Here is a 14,415-nt window from a genome sequence, read left to right as displayed (position 1 = left end):
CAATTCGCACTATGATGTGCATTTGAATATTAAAATGATATTTAGGTCATGAAAGTAATTTTTTTCTTTAGTAGTTTTGCAGTGGTAAAATGCTGTTTGTTTAAAAAGAATTGTATTGACAGGTTCAGAATGGTGGTTGATTCTAGTTAGCAGAAAGGGACAAGTCAGAAACCAAAAGCTCTGCTTCTGTGCACTCAGATGTTAATAGGCAGGAATCAGAAACATCATGCCCTTAAAGAAAATAGTTTGCACGAGGCATTAAGGCATTACACTACATGACTCTGAGCTACTCATTATCTCTAGCAGCATCATAGACTAATGAGATCTGCCTGTGGCATATTATTAACTGGCTCAGGCACTTTCATTCATTGTATGTAATTGCACTATCTCTATTAGAGTGGTGTTATAACTGGAGCACTAGTGACAACTAAAGTTAAAGTTGGATTCTGTTTCCAGTTGCTGTATATGTCTAAAAGTTTCACCCTTTAAGTTAAATTTATACAGACCCCCTCTTTGCCTGAGGGGGTACATTTTATGGAAAGGTTCACCAGGATTAAAAAAAAAATTAAATAACAAGACTGAAAAATATACTTTTCCCGTTAGAATTGTTTTTGTTTTTTGGGTTGTTTTTTGTTTTGTTTTTTTCCAATATTGTTTTTAAAACGTTTTTCATAACAAGCAAGTATTGGAAGGTATTTGCTATCGATATAACTCATGTAGCATGTGTACACTGTGGCAACAAACAGCACAATCTCACCACTGAGGGAATTAACACTTCCTACTCACTCCCATGCCCATCATTAACACCAGAAATGAAGCAGAAAAGACACTGTGGAACACCCCAAGACATTATAGATCAGTCAGCCTGCCTTCACTACCTGGGAAGTAACTGGAGTAAATTATAAAACAATCATAGAGAGGAAGAGGTGATCACTAGCAGTCAACATGGATTTGTTAAGAATGAACCATGACAAACCAACTTAATATCTTTCTTTGGATAGGATAAGAGTGTGGCAGATGAAAGAAATACAGTATAATATACTTGAGCTTTAATAAGGTTTCTGATGCAGTCCCACATGACATTTTCATAAGCAATCTGAATAATTGTGGCCTGGATAGAGTTATGTCATCGATTCCATAGATTTCATAGACATTAAGGCTGGAAGGGACCTCGCAAGATCATCAGATCCAGCCCCCTGCCCCAGGGGCAGGAAGTCAGCTGGTGTCAAATGATCCTAGCAAGATAGGCATCCAAATGTTTCTTGAAAGTGTCCATAGTAGATGCTTGCACCACCTCTGGGGGGAGTCTATTCCCTGCCCTGGGGACTTGGACAGTAAAGAAGTTTTTCCTTATGCCCAGCCTAAAACGCTCTTGCAGGAGTTTGTGACCGTTGGACCTCGCCTTCTCTTGGGGTGCCCTGGTGAACAGACATTCTCCCGGTTCCTGATGCACACCCCTTATGTATTTATAGGCTGCCACCAAGTCATCCCTGAGCCTTCACTTCTCCAGGCTGAAGATTCCCATGCCTCTCAGCCTGTCTTCATAAGGTCTGCTCTCTTGCCCTCTGGTCAGGCATGCAGCTCTCCACTGGACTCTTTCAAGCTTCTCCACATCCCTTCTGAATTGTGGAGCCCAGAATTGGATACAGTACTCCATCTGTGACCTCACCAAGGCCAAGTACAGTGGGAGCATGACTTCCTGGGCCTTGCTTGAGATGCATCAGTAGTTGCAAGCCAGAGTTTTGTTTGTTTTGCTGGCTGCGATATCGCACTTGTGGCTCAACTTTTTTTCTCCTGAGGTAGAGCACCTTGCATTTCTCCGTGTTGAATGCTATCAGGTTTTTATCCACCCACCTTGTAAGCCTGTCAAGATCAGCCTGGATCGCAAGCCTATCCTCAGTTGTGACCACACTTCCCCATAATTTGGTGTTGTCAGTAAACTTAGCCAGTCCACTTCTGACATCAGAGTCCGGATCATTTATAAATACATTAAAGAGTACAGGTCTGAGAACAGAGCCCTGGGGGACACCGCCGCTTACGATGGGCCATGTTGATTCCATTCCATCAACTACCATTCTCTGGGTCCAACCTCAGAACCAGTTCCCCAGCTATTGGACCATAAGGTTGTCAAGGCCACAATTCCCCAGTTTTTCCATGAGGACATCATGTGACACCCGTTCAAAGGCTTTTTTGAAGTCCAAATACATATCAACCTCTTTTCCTTTATCCAGGTGATATGTCACCTGGTCATAGAAGGAAATGAGATTGGTCAGGCAAGACCTACCTGCATCAAAGCCATGTTGGCTATCCCTCAGACTGTTGCCTTCCATTAGCCTGTCATTAATGGTTTCTCTGATGATTTTTTCCAAGATATTTCCAGGGATTGAGGTCAAACCAATTGGCCTGTAGTTTGCTGGATCTTCCTTCCTCCCTTTCTTGAAGATAGGCACCACATTGGCCCTCTTCCAATCTTCAGGTACTTCACCCAAGCACCATGAGTTCTCAACTGTCTTTGCTAGTGGTTGCACTATAATGTCAGCCAGTTCCTTTAGCACACGTGGGTGCAATCTATCCGGGCCAGCTGATTTGTGGATGTCCAGCCTCTCAAGGTGTTGCCTCGCAACATCTATGCCAATGATGGGCATGTGTTCATCCTTACCCTGATGATCCTGCATCTTGCCAGGCAGGAATGTTCCTTTGGGCTGGTGAAAGACCGATGCAAAGTAAGAATTAAGGAGATTTTCTTTTTCCTGGGTGTCAGTTATCAGCTGCTCCATTTGGTTTAGCAGGGGTCCAATGTTGCCCTTGGGTTTTTTTGACTTCCCATATATCTGAAGAAAGACTTTTTATTGTCCTTGATTCATCTAGCCAGTTGGTTACAGCCTTGGCTTTCCTAGTTCACTCCCTACAGATGTGGACCAGTATTGAATACTCCTCCTTAGTAGTATTTCCTGTCTTCCACCCTTTATAAACTTCTCTTTTTAGACATAGGAAGTCTATGATTTCCCTATTGAGCCAAGGGGGTTGCCGAGCCCTTTTACTACCTTTCCTATGGGATGGAATGGATTTCCCTTGTGCTTCAAGGATTGCTTCCTTAAGGAACAATAACTCATCATAGACTCCCCTCCCTGTCAGATCATGGCCTCTCAGGGCCTCAACAACTAGCCTCCTGATCTTATGAAAGTTGTCTTTCCTAAAGTTGAGGATTTCTGTATTTCTGACTGACTTGCCAGTTTTGCAATGGATAGTGGAAGTAATCAATTTGTGGTCATTGTCTTCCAGCTTCCCTTTGATTCTTAGGTTGCTGACCAGATCATCCCCTTTGGCCAGTACCAGGTCCAGCAGTGCCTTACGTCTTGTGGACCTGGAAACTTCTTGAGACAGGTAGAGCTCATCCATGCATGTCAAGGTTTGTGACTGATCAGATTTGGCTGAGTGCTCTTCCCATGAGATGTCAGGGTAGATGAAGTTACTCATGACAACCATGCACCGAGAGCATGCAGCCTCAGCCAGTTCCCTAGTAAATTTGTGGTCAAGCTCTTGCTCCTAATTTGGAGATCTGTAGTAGACTCCTACCATTATATCCCCTTCACCACATTTCCCTCATATTCTAACCCAGAGGATCTCAAGTCGCCCTCCTTGGGTGCCCATCTCCACTTGTAGGGAAGTGCACTGCTCCTTCACATACAGAGTTATGCCCCTGCCCTTTCTTTCAACACAATCTTTCCTCTACAAGGTATAGCCATCTATACCTGTGGTCTAGTCATAGATGGAGTCCCACCAGGTCTCTGTTATCCCTATGAGATCATAGTCATTTCTGTTTAGCAGAAGGGCCAGTTCCTCCTGTTTGTTCCCCAGGCTCCAGGCATTTGTGTACAGGCAAGAGAGTCTGCCATTGGAGGCCCTAGACTTCCCTGTACTCCTATCTGTCTAAAAAGTCCCTATCTATTTAAAAGAAAAGTCCCATCCCTGGGCTGGGGTAGGAGTGAGTTCCCTTGTGCAGCCTGACCTGCTGATTTTGTGGTTGATGCTTGTTGGGCTTGCACTCATGGTTATACGCCCATCCTCCAGCAAACTGAGTTTAAAGCCTGGACAAGCATGTCAGCCATTCTAGCTGAGAAGAGCTTCTTCCCCAAAGGAGTGAGGTGGAGGCTGTCCCTTCCCAACGAACTTCTGCTTCTCTCTCCAAAGTGCAGACTGTGGTCATAGAAGCCTAAGCCTTCACAATGGCACCAGCACCACAGTCTTCTGTTCACTACTTCAGTTTGTCTCTTCGTCTTCAGTCCGTGACCCGTAACCAAAAGGATCGAGGAGAAAACCACCTGCACCCTCAACCCTTTGAGCCCCATTTCCAGAGCCCTGTAGTCATTAATAACCCAGTTGGAATTGCTCTGAGCCATGTCATTTGTGCCCACATGGTTAAGGGTAGTGGTTGGAGGGCTGGAGGTCCACTGAGCAGACATGTGCTGGAAATACTCAACAATGTTGTATTGCAATTCTGTCCTTTAAGTGAAAAGAGCTTTTCATGCTGGATCACTCCACTAATCTAATTAACCTAGTAGGGCTGAAGTGTTGTTGTAGCTGTGACAGTCCAGGAAATAAGCAAGAAGCAAGGGTTTTCAGTAATAACATGTATTGGTCCAAATTTATGGTTGCTATTTAATCTTATTTCTGTGCCAGAGCCAGTACCAGATACTTCTGAGGCTACTCTGTAGGCACATGAACCTAGGCTTAATAAACTTTGTCAGGGGTTGTGCTATAGTTATACAGAGAATCTTTGCATAAATATTGACCACACATCATTGCCACTGAGAATTTGGCTTGCCAATGATGTCAGCTATCAGAAAATTCAAAGGCACTTTCCATAGGAATTAATGCCTATTATTCTTCATTTTTTACAGTATTGCAGCAGTGGCACTGTTTAGACCAGGGGTGTTACCCATATGGCTGGCAGGCTGGATCTAGCCCATGGAACCATTGTATCCAGTCCACTGGTAGTCCAGTGCACTACTGAAAATGCACACCCTCAGCTCCACAGTGCTGCATGTTCCCAATACTGCTGATCAGCCAGAGGTCCAGGCAGCGCTATGGAGCCAAGGGTGTGAGGCTTCATGGAGTTATATTAATGCAGCACAGAGGCAGGGGCATGCACCTGAGTTGAGCAGTGGTGTGGAGCTGAGGGCTTGCAGCAGTGTGGAGCTGCATTTGGCCAGAGCTCTGTGCCACTGCCTGCCCCTGTATCCTTGTGGATACATGCCCCCCACCACAGATTTGGCCCAGGATCCTGTGGTCCAGATCTGGCCTGCACTCCTTAGTGAGTTTGATACTTCTGATTTAGACAATGAAGTAAAGTAGTGACATTACTGATTAAAATCTATTTCCTCAAAGGGTTATTTGTGGAGATTTATTCTGTGAGGACTTGAGGTAGCATTCAGTACCCGCAATTTTGGAAATTGGGTATATTCAGTAGCATATAGGATCTGAGACTTTCTGTTCTGCATTTCAGGAATTTTTCTGCTGTTTCAAACACTCTAAAATTAATTTATGATTTGCAATTATCTCAAACAAATGATCAGCCCTAGTACAATTCATTGAAATAGCCCTAGATTTGTTTTCCTTGCAATGTTGCAGTTTTTTGTTTAGACTTTATTGAGGTATTTTCAGGTAAGGATGTTCTTTGGTTTACATAGAAAAAAAATAAATGTTTAAGGAGTACTATTTGAAACAAAAATATGATGTTTATTCATGACAAATTTAGAAAAAAATCCAACTTTAAAATTAATTTCTGTGGCTGCTTTCAGATGTTAAAAAAAAATTGTGCTTTACTGGAAGAAGCAGCATGTTACTTCAACTTGTCTCCATAGTGTCTGTATAGATTGGGTGCTTTTAGTAGGGCTTTTTGGTGCTTTTATTTAATAGATGACTAGTTATTAGATAAAAGCATTGGTGATGCATAGGGGGTGCAAACAGATGCACATGCACCCCCTGAGATCATCCGGGCATCCCCTTGGAAAAGTCAGCCGGTTTCATCACTGGCTCAGTGATTAGCCACTGGGGGACCCCTCACCCCCATCGGCAAGCGGCTGCTGGGGACCCCCCCCCCATCAGTGATCTGGTGCCCCCCCAGACTTGGGAGGCACCATTCACCCATGGATAAAAGTGCCAGAAAAGCCTCACTAATGCGCTTGATCTATATAGACATTGGGTTAGCTCATGCCAAATAATGCATTGTCTCTTCTGGGTATGCAGTGGTCTCGGCACAGGAGTGCATAGAGTTTAAAGTAAAGCACTTTTTTTTAACATCTCCAAGCAGCCTCTAGTTATTAAAACTTACAAAAGGACATTGCTTTTCACAGTCTGTAATTAAAGTGTAGCGCTCATTGCTAGCGGATGTGGAAGCTGGCAGTTTAGCCAGATTCAAAAAAGGGATTGGACAAATTCTGGGAGGAAACAGGCATCAATGGCTATTAAGCATGGGGGTTAGGGATACAGCCTCTGAAACAACTCCCTAGACCTTAAATGCAGTAGGCAGCAAGGGAGAGAGGGACAGTGGAAAAAATCTTGGTCATACCCGTTTCATTAGCTATTTACATTTAGGCTTATTTTTTTAAACTTCTGCAGGATATGAATTGTGACATTTCATTGCCAAATGAAACTAAATAAATTAATGTATAAGGTAGCTCCAAATCCTTGGCATTGTATGCTCTGATATACTGTTCCTATGGTTCTCTGGCAGGTTCCACATCTTTCTCCAGTATGCTACTTGGTTTCCACTTTACTTTCCTAGAGAGTACTTCTGTCTGACATCACACCCATCATCCAACGGATGTATGAGTTTCTGTCTCAGTCTCAAATACATGCACCTTTTAGCATAAGACATATGCAAAACTCTTCTATCCTTAGTCCTAATAAAAACATGGAGTCCCAGAGTAAATAGAGAACCTGAAATTGAGTTGACCCCCTCTTTCAGTTCTACAACTAAAAAGGACATATGAACTCCATTTCCAATAGAAGAGCAAAGGCATGCCTCAAATTGTTGTATTAAGTTGGAAGGCACACAATAAGAATTGTACCTAGAGTTGGTTTTGTCCCAGTTAGTGCTGGTCTGTACTAAACTGGACAGTTTGGGTTCTTACGTCAGCAGAACACAGTACCGTTTCCCTTTATCCCACTTCCTTCTCTCCTTAAATATTTGAATATTGCTGTCTCAATATTTCCTGCTCTTACTAGCCTGTGAGGCTGGGAAAATTAGTTCCTCAGCCTTTGTCTGATTCTATGAGATGCTACTGGTAGGACACAAAGCTAATTCTAACCATGTAACAGTTGAAAAGAACCATCATGAAAACCTTGATCATAACATTTAGAAAATGTTGGGAAATGTTAACTAATGGCAACCACACTATTTCCAGCAATTAAAAAAATCTAATTATTTGACAAGTAACATGTAAGGAAGAATCTAATCAAGAAACCATCCAAAGTCCTTATGTATCATGTTTAAAGTAGCTTCTTTGCTGCATGAACATTTTTAATTAGAAAAGTACAAAACTTTAAGTTGACAAGGAGCCACAACTACCCATCCAGTTCTAGATACAGTGACTGTCACAGGTGTACAAGTCATAGCTCATAGATTTTATGGGAGCCTGCTTTTCTGGGTGTCATGCCTAAGATAATGAAATATATTATCTGATGTCGTTTTTTAATACAAACTAGATTTTCAATATTCACTGCATCAAGCTTATAGTGTATTTGTCCTTTCGGTTTATTGCATATTATACTGAACCTATGATGTATTTAATGAGTTCACTATACTTCATACTCATCCCATTATGCTTTATTAAATTCAATGTAATCTTTAATCTATAATGCAATTTCATTTATTCTGGGAATTATATCATTTCCTCATTTTTGGTCAGTATTATTTATATGCTTCAGTATTACTTACACGCTTCAGTAATTCTATTACATTATAAAAAAGACTTTGATAGGAAATGTTTATCAGGATTTCTATTTTAAATTCTGATTTTTAGGAGTTTATAAATTGGCTGCAGCTTAGCATACAATATCTACCAAACAATGCTGGGAATGAATATTTTAAAACCTGGTCATTTTTAACTTACAGGAAACAAGATTTGTGTCACAAACAGGTGACTTAGAATCTGATGATAACAAAGGGAATTTATGTAGGTTTTTATAATAGTTTATGTTGTTATCACTACTTTTTAAGTACCCAATACTTGATCTGGTCATAATATAATTTTTAAGGTTCACATCAACTCTTGTGAACAGGCAGCTATTATAAGAAGGACAAGTAATCTCTCCAAGCCACACTTTGGTCTAGTGGATATGCTAGGCAATTGTGGGGCTTGTACACTGATCTTTTTTTCCCACAGAGCCTGCCCACCTCTCCTGTGACCAGGGGGCAAGCTGCTGAGCTGTGGGGTCCCCAGACCTTCCCTCCACAGTGGTGTTGCTCCCCAGGCAGCACCCACCCACTAGCAGCCCACCTAGGTGGCCTCAGGGTCTGCTGCTGCCCTGGAGGGAAGGTCTAGAGCTCTCTGCAGCTCAGGGGCCACTCAGCCTGCTGGCAGCTCGCTCCCTAGTCACGGAAGACATGGGCAGGCTCTGCAGGGGGGAAAGAAAAGGATTGCGCCCCTCACCATAATGGTGATGGAAGCCCCTAAATTGAAATGGTGGGTTTTTGATCATCACAATTAAAAACCCACCATTTCAATTTAGGGGACTAAACACCCATCATGTGTACAAGTGGCCCTGGTGGTTAAAACAGTTTCTGGGAAGGTGGGAGTTATCTGTTTGTCTCCCCTTGGATTGAGGAAGAAATTGAACCCAGGCCTGCCACTGCTTGCTGATGTGCTTTAGCTATTGGCCTATTATTAAAAAAAAAAAAGTAAGCAGCACCGCTTCCTCATCTAGCCAGAAAATGATAAACTTTGCTCATTCTTTCAAAGAATAGGTATAGACATCTACTCTAAGGGCAGGATTCTAGACTGTGGATTCAGTGTGAAAAGAGATACCTGCTTTCAGCCCAAACTAATAGTTATGTTGTGTTGAGGGAAAAGATGTCACACCCCAGTACTTAATGTTTCCTATTGACTAGCTGTAACACATAGTTTCTTGTACCCTTCCAAGGCATATGATTCTCCCCACCTAATTGATTAGATTTTCAATTGAACTCTGACAGCCATTTACCTAAAAGTTGGGCATTGCTATGCCAATATTTTAGATTACTAAATTCTTAATAGGCTCTAACCTAACCTTAAGTTGTTTGTTCCCCTCTGTAAACTAAGTACATTTTCTTTCCGTATATCAGTGATTTTCAACCAGGGTGTCACAGCACCGTGGAGTGTCTTGAAATTGTTTCAAGGGTCACATGTGGTATTGCACAATGTTAGCAGAGTTAGGTATGCAAACATGATTGACAAGATCAAGACACATAGTTGGCCGTGTTAGTTTGAAGTCAAATAGAAGGCAGAGTCAATTTCCACCTTATAGACCAATGAAAGTGTATGGTTACACACACACAATCACAAGATTTTGTGAACCAAAGCTCACTTCATCAGATTCTGTGAAAGGAAAAGCAGAAAGCAAAGTATGAGAGAGAGAGAGACAGAGAGAGAGAAAGAATGATAAACCCAGAGATTTTAAATAAGAATCCATATTCTAACCTCTTGTGATCTTTCTGAGTTTTTTTGCAACAGAAGTATTGCTCTGTTATTTTTCTCTAGTCAGAAAATAAGTGAAAACTAAGAGCTGGCATTTTCTGAGGGGTGCCTTGAGTCTAGTAAGGGGTGCCTGCATTCTAAAAAGGCTGAGAACCACTTCCATATATGGCTATTGAAACTATTGGGTCTCAGACAGCCATTATATTTCTAGTGGGAGAAATGCCACTCTTCCACTAGAAATTGCCAGGGTACAGACAATTCCTCCCTCTTGTGGAGGAAATGTCTCATCTGCAAGAAAGATCTACTTTGACACTTGAAAGATCTCCCTAGTGTGAGAGTTTCTCTCAACAGAATGAATGCCTGTATGCTCCTGTTTGACTCCTCTATTATCAGGAGGTATCTGGGGAGGCTCAGGGGAGGAATTTGGATGATCTGTGGGATCAGGGGAACAGTCAAACTACCTCTGTCTCAGGAAAATGGGGATGGGGAATCCCCATAGCTCAGACCAGGAAGTTGCCAGTCTGGGAAAGGTGTGAGGAGCAGGGGAGCAGCCAAGCTGGAATTCCTGTGTGCTTCCTTTTTTGGGAAAATTTCTACCTCTGCAAACTTCCTAGAAATTTGTAGCAGTAGAAATGAATTCCTTTCACTTCCATTTGTGATTAAGCATTTAAATTAGCTCTTACACAGCTCTTTAGAAGTGGTGAGCATTATCATGTTTTAGAAATATTAGCTAAGATATATCTTTTCTTTCCTTTCAGATCATTACCTTAAGAGACTATATCCCAAAAATCATTGGTCCAGATGCTTTTAATCAATATATTGGACTATATAAAAGTTATGATCCCTCAGTAAATCCCACAGTTTCTAATGTCTTTTCAACAGCTGCTTTTCGTTTTGGTCATGCCACAATTCAGCCAATAATAAAGCGACTGAATGCACAATATCAAGATGATCCAGACCTCCCAAATCTTCATTTACATGAAGTTTTCTTTAGCCCCTGGAGGCTTATAAAAGAAGGTATGCTTTTAATTGGATTACAACTTTGCACAATATTTCAGTATTTTTCAAAATTATTAGGCTAGTGACAGAAATTACACTTAAACCTGCATAAGTGTTCAGAAACTGGTTCAAATCTGTAACACAACAGAAGTTCAGTGCACATAAACCACTTTCAAAATGGCTGAAACCAGTTTAAGATAAACCTGAATGGCTGTAGCATCAGACTCAACTGATTTAGGTTAAATTGGTTTACTGAATTTCTGTCCCAGATCCCCTCCAAATTCAAATTAACTCACAGTCCCCCAGCATCCCAGGCTGCTTTGCATCTCCCCTGCAAATCCCCACTTGCAGGGTGGCTGGGTTAGCCTTGACCTAAACTGTCTGCTCCAACTGAGCAGGAGGCATGCTCCAGTGTCCCCTGGCTGCTGGCCTGAGCCACTTCAGGCATGTAGCTGCATTTCCAGAATCAAAAATGAATGTCTGTTCACTTGCTTATCAGTTAAATTTCCACAGTTTAGATTATCCTGTGAAGATGGAATTGTTTCAGCCTTGGGCTTTTTTGACTGTCTGTACTTAGCTTTACCGTTTACATTCCAGAATCATCTAAGAGCATCTAATGCTAAAGAGCATTTGTTTAATTACATCATTGTTTCAGGTTGTTGAATGGTGTCCAAAGAAATAACATCAGCAGAGAAAGTTTGTTTTTATTAACTAGTCTTTTGAAGCAGACAGACATTATTAGAAATAATTCATCTATCAGATTAAAACCAGTGTGTTAAATTGATAATGAACTGTAAAGCTTTTAAAGCTTTTATGGCTAAACGCTCTTGTGATCTTTTAAATGTGTGTTGTCCTAAGAACAAGATAACACAATTTCAATTGCAGTATTATTTCCCATTTCAAAATGCACTGTAATATTCTTGTCATTAAATGCACTTTTAAATACAGTTCAGGCAGGGTTGTTAGGAAAGTTATAATGGGTTATGTCTCATAATGTAACACTGAATTTGATTTGTGTTGAAAGGAGGTTTGGACCCGTTATTAAGAGGTGTCCTAGCAAGGTCAGCAAAACTACAGATGCAAGATCAAATGTTGAATGAAGAATTAACTGAAAAGCTGTTTGTATTGTCAAATAATGGTTCGCTGGATTTAGCATCATTAAATTTACAACGTGGACGTGATCATGGACTCCCAGGTCATTATTTTTTCCTGTTTTTTTCTTGTTATGTATTAGGAAGTTCCTACTTCTATTTGAGGTATATCAAGAGTATACCAAAAGGTTCTGAAGTGATATTTAATCAGAGATTTAACTGTGTAACCACTGCTGCTTTTAGAACAACACAGCATGATCATAATTAATTTACCTTTGATAGTAACAAACTATTCACTAGCATTAAAATTAAAATTTACCCCTAGAGACTTTAATGGATCAATCACTTGTGAAGGGATTATTATCTCTTTAAGGAGTAGCTTTAGCAGCTATGCCTGCTATTGGGACTTTTCAGAACTTTCAAAATCTCAAAATATTGAATTAGGGAATAATGGGCAGGGGGGTGGGGAGTGGGACACGGGGGACAATTCAGTTTTAACTATTTATCAACCATCTCCTATTTTACTTTTCTAAATGCAATGAACAACTTCAAACCTTCAATCTAAAATGACTTTTATGTTTAATAAAAATTACCTGAAAAAAAAGGTAGTCTCTTTGCGAGAGCACAATATGTAAATTACTTCCATCTCTGTAGAGAGAGACTTAGAGATGTAAAAAAGTACAGTGCACAGAATACAGAAACCAGTTTCATAGCTACATATGTCACACTGTCCTTTCTGAGAAGCATCATTAGATGCCATGAATTCATCTCAGCATGAGCTGTTAGAATCTTTCCACCAAAATGGTTCTAACAATTTAGGTTTTAGATACTAGTAATATGTCATTTTTAGATTATTCAGAAAAGCTGAATTTTCTATTCTTCTGGTAGCAGTATAATACCTTGTAACCATTGCTACTGCCTCTGACATTATATTCTGTGCCTCCATAATTTTTTCTTCATTCTAACAGGCAACCTTACAGATTCAGGTCAACCATAGGGAAAAACAATCACATGGAGTGCCTCTCTGTATTTGTAATGGGGTGTGTTTATTTCCATTCCTCTTTTTTCTTTTATTAAAAATTCAAAGCCCAAACACGTTTTTTTTTGTGTTTGTATATTAATTTGCCTTCACCAAAATGTTTCCATGGTCTAGTTTTCAGAGTTTTTAAATATGACGGTGTTATTTTATATCCAGACATTTCTATTAATGTGATATGGCATCAATTAATATATCTTAAGTGCCATCACACTGGGCATATCTATATGAGATGCTTACTGCTCAGCAAACTAATTAGCTGCTCAGTAAATGTTGCATATCTACACATGTGCCCCATTAGGCTGGAGTAAACTAATTTACTCTGCAGCAAGATAGTTCTTGTAAATAAAGCAAAAGCTGTGTTAACTGGCAAGAGTGGGGTAAGGGTGGTGCCGGGTATCTAAAAATTCCAGTTATCTGAGGCAGGGGTTTTCAACCTTTCTGAAAACCCCTGCAGAGCAAGGGAGGTGGGGGGGAGTTAACACAGATTTTGCTTTACAAGTATTATCCTGCTGCAGGGTAAAAAACTTCACAGCAGCACACATGTAAACAATGTCCCGTCTGGCTGAGGCACAAGGGTGCTTCTGCATGGGGGCTGCTTGCCAGCTAACCCTGTGCTAAAGTACCCTCATGCCCCAGCCAGCCTTTCCACAGCATGCTGACCTGCAGAAAGCAGCCCTGGGCTGGCAGGCTCACCCTCCAGGTCCCCTGCCAGCCAGAGCTGCTCTGACCTGGCTCAACATGCTATGCTTCCGAGCACACATGTAAACACACAAAGGGGAGCAATAAACCCTGGTGCAATAAGCACCAGAGTTTATTTGAGCACATTAATATGCATGTGTAGATGCTCCCAGTGGGTGCATCTACACAAGATGCTACGGTGCCATAGCAATGCACTAAGTGCCGTAGCATCTGTTGGCAAAAACTGTGATGCTGCTGCTATGTTGGAGTTGTGCGCTCCCTCATTATAGTGCATTGCTACAGCGATATAGTGGCCAAAAATAACCATGCACAGCCAGCACAGCACAATATGGGCTGTCCCTGCACCATCTTTTAGTACTTCCCTTAGCAAGTAACAAAGGCGCTATACAGCCATGTGTAGACGTGACCACTGAGTAATATCTTACTCTCTAAGAAGTCCAGTTGGTTTCAGTCAATTCTAATGAATCTGTTTTCAAAATTAGATGCTATTCATTGTGAATAAGTCAAAATCTCATCCAAATAATTAATTAATTTTGAATGTTACATTAATTAGTGAGTTTTCAAGTCTAATCTTATTATATATGTAATATTTACAGGTTACAATGATTGGCGAGAATTCTGTGACTTACCAAGACTAGAGACTCAAACCTACATGAATACGATTATAGTTAACAAGAAAATAGCTGAAAAAATCATAAAATTGTACCATCATCCTAACAATATTGATGTTTGGCTTGGTGGCCTAGCAGAAAACTTCCTTCCAGATGCTAGAACTGGCCCACTGTTTGCATGTCTAATTGGAAAACAAATGAAAGCACTGAGGGAAGGTGACCGGTGAGCATTTTTAAACTGTTGATTTTTATGCAGCAAAAATTGTTGGGTATTTTACAGGTGTGAGAAATAAGAC

General features: G+C 40.9%; 1 protein-coding gene and 1 long non-coding RNA gene across 2 annotated transcripts in view; one reads left to right on the top strand and one right to left on the bottom strand.

Moving 5' to 3' along the window:
- Window positions 1-14,415, bottom strand: part of LOC109284386 (uncharacterized) — a 243,873-nt gene that overhangs the window by 62,473 nt on the left and 166,985 nt on the right. The gene's annotated exons all lie outside the window — the stretch shown is intronic.
- Window positions 1-14,415, top strand: part of TPO (thyroid peroxidase) — a 73,251-nt gene that overhangs the window by 36,626 nt on the left and 22,210 nt on the right. Inside the window, exons 7-9 of the mRNA XM_059726945.1 lie at window positions 10,439-10,697; window positions 11,704-11,874; window positions 14,105-14,342. Of these exons, the coding sequence (XP_059582928.1) occupies window positions 10,439-10,697; window positions 11,704-11,874; window positions 14,105-14,342 (668 nt within the window). The remainder of the gene's footprint in view (window positions 1-10,438; window positions 10,698-11,703; window positions 11,875-14,104; window positions 14,343-14,415) is intronic.

This window comes from Alligator mississippiensis, chromosome 1, assembly GCF_030867095.1.
Source record: "Alligator mississippiensis isolate rAllMis1 chromosome 1, rAllMis1, whole genome shotgun sequence".
Classification (NCBI taxonomy): domain Eukaryota; kingdom Metazoa; phylum Chordata; order Crocodylia; family Alligatoridae; genus Alligator; species Alligator mississippiensis.
The sequence above is the reverse complement of the archived record's forward strand: the minus strand, read 5'-3'. Positions and strand labels throughout refer to the sequence as shown.